The sequence below is a fragment of the Moschus berezovskii genome, chromosome 6, assembly GCF_049115385.1.
Source record: "Moschus berezovskii isolate FMDL1 chromosome 6, NW_MosBer_1.0, whole genome shotgun sequence".
NCBI lineage: Eukaryota > Metazoa > Chordata > Mammalia > Artiodactyla > Moschidae > Moschus > Moschus berezovskii.
In genome coordinates, this window is record NC_142465.1 from 120877978 (window position 1) to 120890127 (window position 12150).

At 55.3% G+C, this 12150-nt stretch overlaps 1 protein-coding gene across 7 annotated transcripts in view; it reads left to right on the plus strand.

Moving 5' to 3' along the window:
• The window catches only part of TBC1D22A (TBC1 domain family member 22A), a 257858-nt gene that overhangs the window by 146323 nt on the left and 99385 nt on the right, over positions 1–12150 (plus strand). For 5 of the 7 annotated variants that reach the window (XR_016037730.1, XR_016037729.1, XM_055395960.2 and 2 more), the window contains one exon: positions 4359–4460. The exons of the other annotated variants lie outside the window; for them this stretch is intronic. Coding sequence is in view for 3 of the 5 variants with exons in the window: in XM_055395960.2 (XP_055251935.2) it covers positions 4359–4460 (102 nt within the window). In the remaining 2 variants the exon portion in view is untranslated. The remainder of the gene's footprint in view (positions 1–4358; positions 4461–12150) is intronic. 7 annotated transcript variants of the gene reach the window in all.

Here is a 12150-nt window from a genome sequence, read left to right on the forward strand (position 1 = left end):
CTCCGCCCCATGCTTCAGGGCTGCGCTGATAACTCGGTGAGTCCCCTGGGGGTGAGAGCCCACCTTCGCACCACGCCTCAGGGCTGCGCTGATAACTCAGTGAGTATGAAACGGGCTTAAGGAGTGGCCACGAAAACGCGAAAACTCGCCAGAATGTAAAACAGTGCAAATTAACTCTCATCTTACTGAGCCGTGTGAGCCTCCCCGGAGGTGGAAAGAAGGGGCTGCTGATGGGAGACGGTGGGGCCGCAGTCTTGGGCATCCTGGCTATGGCGTAAATTCCAAACACTCCTTCCAAGTATTTTAGTAAGATTTGCCGGGAGCCTGAAAACGCACTTACTCTTCACCTGCCTGTTTCGTCTGAGATGCTTGTCGTAAGCAAACAATTCTCAACGTGGATCAGACCCCTTGTGCAAGGAAGATGTCCACAGATGCGTTCCTGATAGTGGAGAAGTGTTCAGACGACGTTGCAGCCCAGGGCAGCGAGGTGGTTCTGGAGCCGTCAGAGCACCAGGCCCGGCCTGTTAACCAGCATCCTGAAAGATGGCTTCAAAGGGCGTGTGATAGAGTGGAAAACCCTCACCACCAGTGCCAGCTTTCAGCAGGATGCACGTTTATGTTTATAATGCAACCATCGCCACAGAGAAAGCTGGGAGAAAACTCCGCGTAGAAAGAACTGGGGTGAATTGAAATGCTGGAATACCCGGTGGCCTGCTTGCCTTTGAGATGACAGCTGATTTGTGGCTAACTCGCCCTTTATTTGAATGTGTGAGTCCATCAGTGTTCTGTGACTGGGGAATGAAGTGACGGGGGCTGGATCGTGCCCCTCGAGGACCCGTGTCCGTGTCGGCTTCTCCTCTTGGCCTCCAGGCACGAAGGGCGATGGCCACGCAGTGGCTTAGGCGACTCTGCTGATAAGGTTGACCATTCCCTGGCCCAGGCTCTGCCCTGGACAGGCCGTGAGGCCCTCGGGCTGGTCTGGGGGCCCAGTGAGGCTGTCCCTGCGCCCTCGTCCTCAGCCTGGGCGTGGGCTCAGAGCAGGTGTGGAGCCAGGTGTCCAGCCCCTCAGTCTACCCGAGGGCTCTTGGGAGAAGCTTGCAGCTGTCCCTGCCCTCCCTGTGCTCTGGTCTCGGGGCTGGCAGGAGTTGCTGTGCTTATGTAGGGCATGGACAGTCCACCTGTGATGCGGGAGCTGTGCCCTGAGTGTGGGACGCAGTGTGCATGGTCCACCTGTGACACGGGAGCTGTGACCCGAGTGTGGGACATGCCTTCCTGTGGTGTGGGGGGCTCCCTGCCACCCCATCAGTGGCTACAGTCGTTCCGTGCTGACCGTGCAGGAAGGCAGGGCCACCACCTGCAACACCCCTTGTGTGTCTGAATGCTTCTTCAGGCGGGGATGGAGAATAGGTGTGCTGCTTGCAAAATAAATTCCTGTCATGAATTAGAAGAGGTTTACTTGTGGGACTTTCATGCAGTCAGGCCTTCTGAGGACCTTCCTGACACCGAGAGGCTAACTCCCCTCCCAGACTTCGGGGACCCGAAGCACTTGCTGGGCTGTGAGCCAGAAGGCCACCTGACCAGCAGGGAAGGAAGGGCCCCTTATTTTAAAGGAGGTCCAAGGGCTCTTGTTGAGGGAAAATTTCCTCTTATGGACAAACTGGAAAGCCACACAATGGATTAGCTTATTTTGAGCAGGAGTATGTCTAACAAAATGTGGAAAGGGAGCCATCCGCCTTTGTTATGGTTGTTCAGTCACTCAGTCGTGTCCGACTTGCTGCGCCCCCGGGGACTGAGCGCTCCGGGCTTCCTGCCCCTTGCCGTCTCCCGGAGCTGGCTCAGACTCACGTCTGTCAGGTGAGGCTGCTGGCTCTTCTAGTGGGCTGGCACAGAAGAGCCTCCGCCCCCAGCAGCCCAGGTGCTCACGGTGTGCCTTCCTGGAGAGCATGTCTGGGCTCGCGCTGTGTCCTTAGTAGTCGGGTGCAATAGCACCGTGTTCATCCTGACCTGGACCCTGGGTGCTCTGCCTGTTCTCGTGGGAGTTGGGATGTCGGGGCCTGGGTGGGGAAGCCAGCTACTCCGGTAGACCCCAGTGTGTCAGGACAGGACCGCGGGCCCCGCTCAGCCCTGCCTCCCACCTGGGCGCTGCAGAGCTCTGTGGGTGCTCGTGGCCTCTGACTTGCTGTGTCTGAACCTGTGCGTCCTTCCCTTAGCAGAACTTCTGTACTGTGTGTGCTCTGTGTGGGTCCCGAGTCTGTTTCTGTTTACCTGTACCCATGGTGGGTACTTTAAACTGTGAAATGTTACTGTTTTATGTTTGTTGGTTATGTTTATTTGAACTTATTAATAGCTAGTGCTACTGATAGCATATTAAAAAGCAGAAATATTACTTTGCCAACAAAGGTCTCTTTAGTCAAGGCTATGGTTTTTCCAGTGGTCATGTACGGATGTGAGAGTTGGACTGTGAAGAAAGCTGATCGCCGAAGAATTGATGCTTTTGAACTGTGGTGCTGGAGAAGACTCTTGAGAGTCCCTTGGACTGCAAGGAGACCCAACCAGTCCATCCTAAAGGAAATTGGTCCTGGGTATTCATTGGAAGGACTGATGCTAAAGCTGAAACTCCAATACCTTGGCCACCTCATGCGAAGAGTTGACTCACTGGAAAAGACTCTGATGCTGGGAGGGATTGGGGGCGGGAGGAGAAGGGGACGACCGAGAATGAGATGGCTGGATGGCATCACTGACTCAATGGACATGAGTTTGAGTGAACTCCGGGAGTTGGTGATGGACAGGGAGGCCTGGCGTGCTGTGATTCATGGGGTCGCAAAGAGTCGGACATGACTGAGCGATTGAACTGAACTGAACTGAGCGCTCCTGATCATTTCTTTATGTTTGACTTTCCCCTAAGTATCCTTTTCAGGTGTTTTCCTCATTTCACCGGGCTTGCGTGTGTGTTTTTCTTGCTGGGAAACAATTCTTCGTAGCATGTTTGATGTCACTCCTTGGCCTGTACTGTGTTGCAGATGTTTATCCGGTTTTACTTTCTCAGTTTTTCGCTTTTGACCATTTGGTATTTGACTGTGGTGATCTAGACTGGCTTTTCCCTGGGAGGGTCTCTCTCTGAGCTGAGAAGTCAGAATTCCATCATCATGCTGGGGGAAGTGCCTCTACACGCCCCTCTGGGGGCGACTTTCTGCCCCAGGGCTGCACCCCAAGCTTTCCTCTAGCCGCTTCTGAGTGCGGTCCTCCCAGAGCCGCAGGAACAAGGAGGGTCTCCTGTTGGTCAACTTTTTCTTTCCATCTGGCCGCATTAGTGATGATTTGAGTGAGTGAGCATTTATCCTTTGAGGAATTATTTTTGACTTAATTGGATAAAGGGAGTAAATCAATTGAGTGCATTGATTTATGATGTTTGCCTTTATCAGATGATCATGACTCCAGAAAGCTCATTCTCTATTTAAATGACTGCTGTCCACCTCCTGAAGGACGAGCCTGTCTACAGAATCTGCTTCTGCTTGGAGATGCGCCATCAGAAAGGTCTTAACCCGAAGTCTTCCACTCCTTTCCCTGTTAGAATAATGAGAGGCTTGAGCCCTTTAATGCAGTGAGGTGGTGTGGGAGGGTTCGTCCTGTGAGCCTGACGAGTGGTCCAGGCACCAGCGCATCTCAGATGAACGGTGTGGGTTTCATGGTCCATGTGACCCCCAGGAAGGCCGCGTGCACCCTGCTTCTGATTCTTGAGCAAGGGAGAGGTCAGGAGCCGAAGAGGGCCTGCTCTCCTGGAAGGGGTGGACCCTGGGGAGCTGTTTTCCTGAGACGGTGTGCCTGTGCTGCTCAAAGGCGTGATCAGCACCTGCTGCAGTCTCTCAGGGTGCCTCCTGATCAGAGGAGCTTGGCCTTCTGTTCAGAGAGCCCTGGGCTTCTGTGGGAAGGAGGCCGTTGGAGCAGGTTGCACATGAACTCACTTGGAAGAACGCTTTCTTCAATGTGAATGAATCCTCCTTCACTGACTTGTTTGCATTGCCATTTGTGGAAGCAAGTTACTGTTCATGTTCAGACTCTCAGTCGTGTCCAACTCTTTGCGCCCCCATGGACGGCAGCACGCCAGGCCTCCCTGTCCATCACCAACTCCCGGAGCTTGCTCAAACTCCTTTCTTTTGAATCGGTGATGCCATCCAACCATCTCATCCTCTGTTGTCCCCTTCTCTTCCTGCCCTCAATCTTTCCCAGCATCAGGGTCTTTTCCAATGAATCGGCTCTTTGCATCATGTGGCCAAAGTGTTGAAGCTTAAATTCAGTGATAGGTTGGATATTTCCCTCAGTAGAGACTTCAGGGTAAGATCTTTTTTCGCTCTTCACAGAGCATGCTGGCATTCCGCACCGTGCTCTAGGCCGAGTTGCCGATGTGGTGCCTCCTCCCTCCTGGGCCGTCGGGTCTCTGGCAGCAGGCCATCAGGCACTTGGTAGGTAGTTTGGGGGCGTCTGCTATGTGTGAGTGGAGGGCTGGGGATACAGAGAGTGTCGTGGGCACGGCCCTGCTCTTGGAGCTCTTACTGCAGTGGGGAGACATGCACGCAGGTACAGCAGTGGGGAGGGACGCAGCTGGTGACACGTGTCATAGAAATGTAGCTGGGCAGTGCTGTGCCCTGCGCTGCCCCTGGCCTCTGTGGGAGGTGGCAATGTCGGGCATTTCACGGTGTGGAGCTGACGTGTTCCTGGGCAGTGACATCACTGGTGGGGGCTGTCGTGGAGCCTGGATGCTCAGGTGGCGGGTGCGGCTCACAGGCTCTGATTGGGAGCATCTCTTCCACCCACAGCACTGTCCATCAGATCCCTGCTCCCCGGCCCCGTGCACGCTGACTCCAATGTACCGATGTCTGCACGGCTCCCCTTCCTGCTGAGGAAGTTCAGCTCAGGGCCGGGCGCCCTGGAGCCTTAGGATCTCTCCCGGGCTGGCCGTGTGGACGTCCGCACAGCTGCTGGGCTCTGCCCCCGTGCCCTCCCTGGCGTGGCCTTCTCTCCCGTCCCCTTGTGCCCTGCCCACCGTCTTCCCAGGCACAGGTCAGATGCCATGTCGCCCCCGCCCGCATCCCCCCGAGGGCTGTCCGTCTCCTCTGAACCGGCCGTGTCTGAGCCCCGTCCCCGCTCACTCTGCACGCGGCAGTTTCTTTGCTCGCAGACACGGCTGCGTGCAGTGCACTCCCCCAGAGATGAATCAGGTCAATGAAGGAGATCGATAAGCAGAGAACAAATGAATTGGTGAGTCAGTGAATAAGCGTGTGCCAGGTCCCCGCTGCCTCCGGGCTCTGCAGGTGGTTCTGTTTCGTCTTTACCTTTTTCCCATCCCCACATTTTCCTGCACAAACAACTCTTCAATACAAGTTAAGAGAATCAATCAGTATTTCAGCCAATGGCAGTTCCATTACCAAAACCTCTACTCACAGCATTATGGAAAAAAAAAATCAAAGAGCCCATCAAGCCAAAAGAATGCTGTGAGATTAAACATTGTTCTTTTTATCAAAACGACATTATAAAAACAAGAATCACCAAGGATACCGGAGTTTCCCTTCATGCTTGATCTCAGTCCCCACACCAACTTTGTCGTTTTCCCAAGGGTTCCCAGAGGCCTTGCCCCTGGGGTCAGATACTGCATTTTTCTAGGAGGAGACCTGCAGCTGCCTGCCCGCCGCACCGTGTCCTGTCCCCCGGAACCGTGCCTTCTGCTAGGGCTGCAGCTCTGCGAGGCTGGAGACCCGTGACGGGGGTGTGCAGGGGCGCGAGGGGATGGGATTAGAGCCCTGCTGGTGGTGAGAGGTGGATCCTTGTCATCAGGATCCCTGTCAGGGCCAGGAGGTAGACAGTTGGACGTGGCCGAATGGTGCTGGCCTGCCTGACCCCGAGGGAGCACGTCATCCTTCTTTTGTCCTTGACCTGTGGTCCTTGTCTGCCCACGGCCGAGGGCTGCGGGTCTTCAACCCCGTCGCAGAATTGGAAACTCTTGACGGCCTGTGATCTGTAACCTTGAGCTGCTTTTATGTTACTTATGTTAGAATTAAACATTCCGACTGCTCAGCCAAGCTGAGCATCACGTTCATCATTTGTGCCGGGCCAAGGAGTTTTTGTGAATTTATGGTCTTGAGTTGAGACGCCTCTCTCGCCAAAGCAGGACTTTTCCCCTACATTGGAGCCCAAACCTATGTAATTAAGTGCCGGAGTCTCCATCACCAGAGTGTCAGCATTTCAAATTTAAACCTCCCAGGTCGAGGGATGGGAAGATTAGACCGCAGAGTGGCTCCAGCTTGCTGATAGAGAAGGGGGTGTTTCTGATCGCCAGTTAAGCTCCCAATTACGCGAAGAGGCTCATTGCAGGTAGGGCTCGAGTGTGGTGAGTGATGGACGTGGTCGTAACGGCTGCGTTGGCCCTTCCCTGCCCTCGCTGGTCTCCCGCAGGGCCGACGTCCTCCTGCAGCTTGAGGCACGGGAGACCGCCTTCCAGCCTCATGGGTGGTCCGTGTCCTGGGATCCGCGAGCATCCTGGCGGTGTTTAAACATGAGCTGTTTCCCTTTTCTGGTTGGCAAGCCACCCTGTTGCGTGCACCTCCGTGGGGAATCCCGCTGTGAGAACTCCCTGGTCACCATCCCTGTGAGTGCGGCTCCAGCCTGCGTCCGCAGCCTTGCCCATGCTGGGGCCTCCTGGGGGCAGAGGGAGGCTGTGGGGGGCCCGCCCAGGAGGTCGCAGCTCAGTGAGCTTGTGTGGGGACCAGCTCTCTTGCTGTCCAGTGGAGGAGAGGACAGGGGCTGTTGTTCTTCTGCGGGAAGCTGTGCCTCTCCTGAGTTGTTGCCGTGCCAGGAGGTTAGCGACCGGGGCTCTTCCCTCCTTTCCATGTGGCGTCAGAGGCCCCGGCCCCCTCGCCTGGCCCAGTGCGGCCACGACACCCAGCGCCCAGCGGACGATCCTGAGTCCGGCTCTGCCCTGCCTGGCACCTTCCCTGCCCACGGGCCCCGCCTCTGCCAGTAGGGGTGTTCTCTCTGGCAGGCGTCTTCCTGTGAAACAGACCCCAGCACAGCGGACGCACTGTGGAAACGCAGGAGAAACCCTTTGTCCACCTGTCTGTCCTTCTGTCTGTCGGTGGCGGCGGCTGTCATGACGGGCTGCTCGTCATGGTGTCCCAGGACTTCGAGCTCATCACCCTGCCTGTTCTTTTTCCACTCACTTTTTCTTTCTTCTGGACACAGAAACGTGCACAGGGGAGTCCTGCCCTTTCTTTACCCAGGATGGAGTTTGGATGTTTCAGAGCAGCCCTATATCCCTGTGTGGTTTTCTCCGTATGAGGCGCCGTCTCTTCCATTTTTCTAATTGTTTCCTGGGTCTGGCGGAGGATGGCTGGCACCACCACCCCCAAAAGCCAGCGGATCCCCTCACCCTAATCCTTCTGATCCCCAAACACCCCAGAAGCCTCTCACGATTTGCAAGGGCAGTACCACCACCATGGGGAACTTTCGCTCCAGGGCTGTTTGTGGAAAAGACAGACTCTTAGTTAAACTCTCCCAGTGGCTTAAACAGCATCCCGCTACCCCGCCCCGGCCATTGCTAAATAACTGCATGGTGGAAGTGGATGCTGTTTTCTTACTCTACCTTCCCGTGGAAAACAGAGAGCGGTGGGTTCCTGCCCCCCCAGTCACAAGCAGGGCCTCCCGAGTTCTCTGCGGCGCCTTCTGAGCCATGTTCTTGTGTCGTGTCTGACCTGCAATTCTGGAGTTTTCTGTATAAATGGAGCTGTTGATAAAGACTGGGGTTGTTTTTCAAATTGCTTTTTAAACAATCGGATGGCCAGACAGCATTTTCAAAGAATTTATGCAAACCATCCCCTAAAGCTTTTCGGTGATCTAAGGAGGCAAGTGAGATTAGTTTTAATCAAGTGTCTGTCTTTACTGTTCTGCGCCTTTGTGCTCACTGCAGTCCACTTGGGGCTGCGGGTCTTCTGCCCAGGACTGTGGCAGTCAGCGCCTTTGCCGCCTCCCTGGGGTTGGCCTGTGCACTTGCCTCCGGCACTCTGAGGGCCCCATGGAGTTAGAGATCTTTCCCCAGCTTGGTGTCCTCGGGATACAGGCCCGGCCCTGAAGCGAGGTGTGCGGACAAGCTGGGGAGGAGGGCTGGGTGCAGCTTCGAGACGGCGTTGCTCACGCCAGCATTAATGTCCATTTGTGATTAAAAGATAAAGGTAAGATGTGGAATCTGGTCCAGGTTTTGATGAACCGGTTTGGTTTACATTCTGTCATTTTAAGTATTGTGTTTGTCATAAACGCCATTTTACGGAGTCCACCGTGGCCCTGAGTGTTCTGGCTCCCAGGGGCGGTGGGTGGGGTCAGCCCTGCCTGGAATTGGGGAGGCTGTGTGGGGGTTCCCCCTCCATCCTGGGGGCCCCAAGCCCCTCACTCCTGTCGCCTGTAGCGTCTTCACAGGTTGGGTCAGGATGTCCGCATGGCCCAGGTCCCGGGGCGGCAGTGGGAGCCGCTGCTCGGACACACCTGCTACTGTGAAGCTACGCAGGCCACACGTCCGCCTGTGGTGGTTGGGTCTGTCTGCTTTCCTGTCCCTGTGAGTTTATCAGCTTTGCCCTTTGGGCCCTGTTTTCCCCTGAACCTGGGCCGGTGGCCGGGACGCCTCACCTCCATGTCCCGTCTCTTTGGCCTTGGCCTCTCTGCCATCGCCGAGTCCTGCTGACCTGAGGCACAGACCCCTTGCTCCCCTGCCCCACCACCCCACGGGCCGTAAATGCAGCAGGCAAGCTCTGGGGGCAGGTGTGCACCCTGGGGGTCGGGGGGTCTTGACCCCGAGAGGTGGCGCCTGCCCCGTGGTGTGAACTCGCCAAGGGGTCAGTACACGGCCTCTGTCAGACAGAGCCTTTCTGCACCTGCTTTTCTGTGGGTATCTGCTCCAGCCGCGCCCCCCGGTACCGCCAGTGGTCTGTCATCTGTGCCCCCCGCCAGGACAGCTGCCGTGTCTTCTGCTCTGTCCCTCGACTCTGACTGCCATCCCAACCCGGGGCTTCTGGAAGGTTCTGCGCTGTTCCCAGTGCTCAGACGTGCTGGGGGCGCCTTCTCTGGCAGGAGGGTATTTATCTCATTCTGACAACAGGGGTCATCCCGATTCTCTCAACCTGCGGAAGACAGATTGGCGTGGGGGCTGTCTGAGTTAAATGCCGGTACTTTGTTATGTCGGAGAGGAACAAATGGCCTGTTGTGGGGAGTGACGCCTGGAATAGGCCGCCAGCATTTCCTGGGATCAAACAATAAGTCCGCTAAACAGACCAAGAAAAATCGTCGAGGTGCCTGCCTGCCTCCCACCGGTGCCCCCTCCCCGCCGTCCTGGCCTGGGGTGGCCCTGCCTCCTCTGTGACCCGGAGGAGGGCTGAGGCCCTGTAGCCCAATGGTCTGGAGACCTTCGAAAGCGAGGACGTGGAGGAGAGACACTCCCAAGGAGCCCTGGGTTGTTGTGGATGCAGCGCCCTGAGACTGGAAAGCGGTCGGCTCTGCTCTGGCTCAGGGGAAGCCGAGTTGATCCTGTCCAAGCCGTTTTCCCAGCAAGGAAGTCTGCCCCGAGGAGGCCACTTCCACTCCTGCCTGTGAACTCGGTCTTGTAGCAGGAAGGATGTCATGCTGGGCGGGACCCGGTGCCCGTGGCCCGGACAGTGCAGCGCAGGGAGCCCGGGGGAGGGACGTGGCTTCCCGCCTGTCAACCGGCAGAGGCGACACCGTGCGCAGAGTCAGGTGGGCTTCGTCCCCGGCGTGCTCGGGGCCCGTGGGCACGCGGGCCTCCCGGACAGAGTTCCAAGGCTCGGTGCTTGGCCGGGCTGGCCTGGAGGCAGAGCAAGGCCTGCAACCCCCGGGGGCAGGTACATGGGCACCCTTGGGCTGAGGGGGAGCCCAGAGCCAGCCTGGAAGCACGCTTCACCCTAATCCTGCATCAGAGGGGAGGGCGGCCCTCCTGGGTCTGCCTGCCGGGGCCTGGCTGTGAACAGACACTCCTCCCTATCGGCTGTTTCCCATTTTTTAAGTTGTTTCCCTCTTTAATCTGCCAGCTCCTTGAGGGCGTTGGTTCTTCCTCATCTCTGTGCCCAAGAGTCTGGAGTGTAGGGGCGCAGGGAGTGCCCACTGAGGAGGGGTGATATGCATGGCGTGGCCCGTCCATGCGGTGGGAGGTCATTCTGCCGCAGAAAGGAGGGAAGACTCGGTCACTCCTGGAAGCCTCGTGTGCAGGGAGGACAACCAGGCAGGATAGGCTGCGTGGCCTGTGCTTCCACTGACCTGAGATGGCCACACAGGCCGGTCCGTGGGGCAGGCAGGACCGCTGCCTGGGACCCCCGGGCTCAAGGTGTGTTTGGGGGGGTGATGAAAACGTTCTGGAGTTAGAGTGGCGACGGATACCTAACCCCATGAAAGTCCTAAGATCCACTGAATTGTACACTTGAATTCAGTTCAGTTCTGTTGCTCAGTCGTGTCCGACTCTTTGCGACCCCGTTAACCACAGCACGTCAGTCCTCCCTGTCCATCACCAACTCCCGAAGTTTACCCAAACTCATGTCCATCGAGTCGGTGATGCCATCCAACCATCTCATCCTCTGTCGTCCCCTTCTCCTTGCCTGCAATCTTTCCCAGCAGCAGGGTCTTTTTCCAATGAGTCAGTTCTTCGCACCAGGTGGCCAAAGTATTGGAGTTTCAGCTTCAACATCAGTCCTTTCAATGAACACCCAGGACTGATCTCCTTTAGGATAGACTGGTTCGATCTCCTTGCAGTCCAAGGGACTCTCAAGAGTCTTCTCCAACACCACAGTTCAAAAAAGCATCAATTCTTCGGCGATCAGCTTTCTTCACAGTCCAACTCTCACATCCATACACCACCATGGGAAAAACCATAACTTTGACTAGACGGACCTTTGTTGATTGTCTAGGTTGGTCATAACTTTCCTTCCAAGGAGTAAACGTCTTTTAATATCATGGCTGCAATCAGCATCTGCAGTGATTTTGGAGCCTCCCAAAATAAAGTCAGCCACTGTTTCCCCATCTATTTCCCATGAAGTGATGGGACCAGATGCCATGATCCTAGTTTTCTGAATGTTGAGCTTTAAGCCAACTTTTTCATTCTCCTCTTTGACTTTCATCAAGAGGCTCTTTAGTTCTTCTTCACTTTCTGCCATAAGGGTGGTGTCATCTGTGTATCTGAGGTTATTGATTTTTCTCCTGGCAATCTTGATTCCAGCTTGTGCTTCCTCCAGCCCAGCGTTTCTCATGATGTACTCTGCATATAAGTTAAATAAGCAGGGTGACAATATACAGCCTTGATGTACTCCTTTTCCTATTTGCAACCAGTCTGTTGTTCCATGTCCAGTTCTAACTGCTGCTTCCTGACCTGCATACAGGTTTCTCAAGAGGCAGGTCAGGTGGTCTGATATTCCCATCTCTTTCAGAATTTTCCACAGTTTATTGTGATCTACACAGTCAAAGACTTTGGCATAGTCAATGAAGCAGAAATAGATGTTTTTCTGGAACTCTCTTGCTTTTTTGATGATCCAGCGGATGTTGGCAATTTGATCTCTGGTTCCTCTGCCTTTTCTAAAACCAGCTTGAACATCTGGAAGTTCACGGTTCACGTATTGCTGAAGCCTGGTTTGGAGAATTTTGAGCATGACTTTACTAGCGTGTGAGATGAGTGCAATTGTGTGGTGGTTTGAGCATTCTTTGGCATTGCCTTTCTTTGGGATTGGAATGAAAACTGACCTTTTCCAGTCCTGTGGCCACTGCTGAGTTTTCCAAATTTGCTGGCATATTGAGTGCAGCACTTTCACAGCATCATCTTTCAGGATTTGAAATAGCTCAACTGGAATTCCATCACCTCCACTAGCTTTGTTCGTAGTGATGCTTTCTAAGGCCTATCGGGGACCAGCCTCGATATGGCCCAGGGTATCCTCGGGATGAACGGCGTCGGCGTCAGAGAGAGAGAGCGAGAAAGAGAGAGAGAGAAACAGGGGCTGATGATTCCTTGGTTTACGCTGGAAACCAATAAAACCCCAGCACGGGATTTGCTCTGTTTACGTAGGCCGCAGGCGCCCTCTCGAATCACTGGAGGTACCCCACCAGGGCACCCCCTCGAGT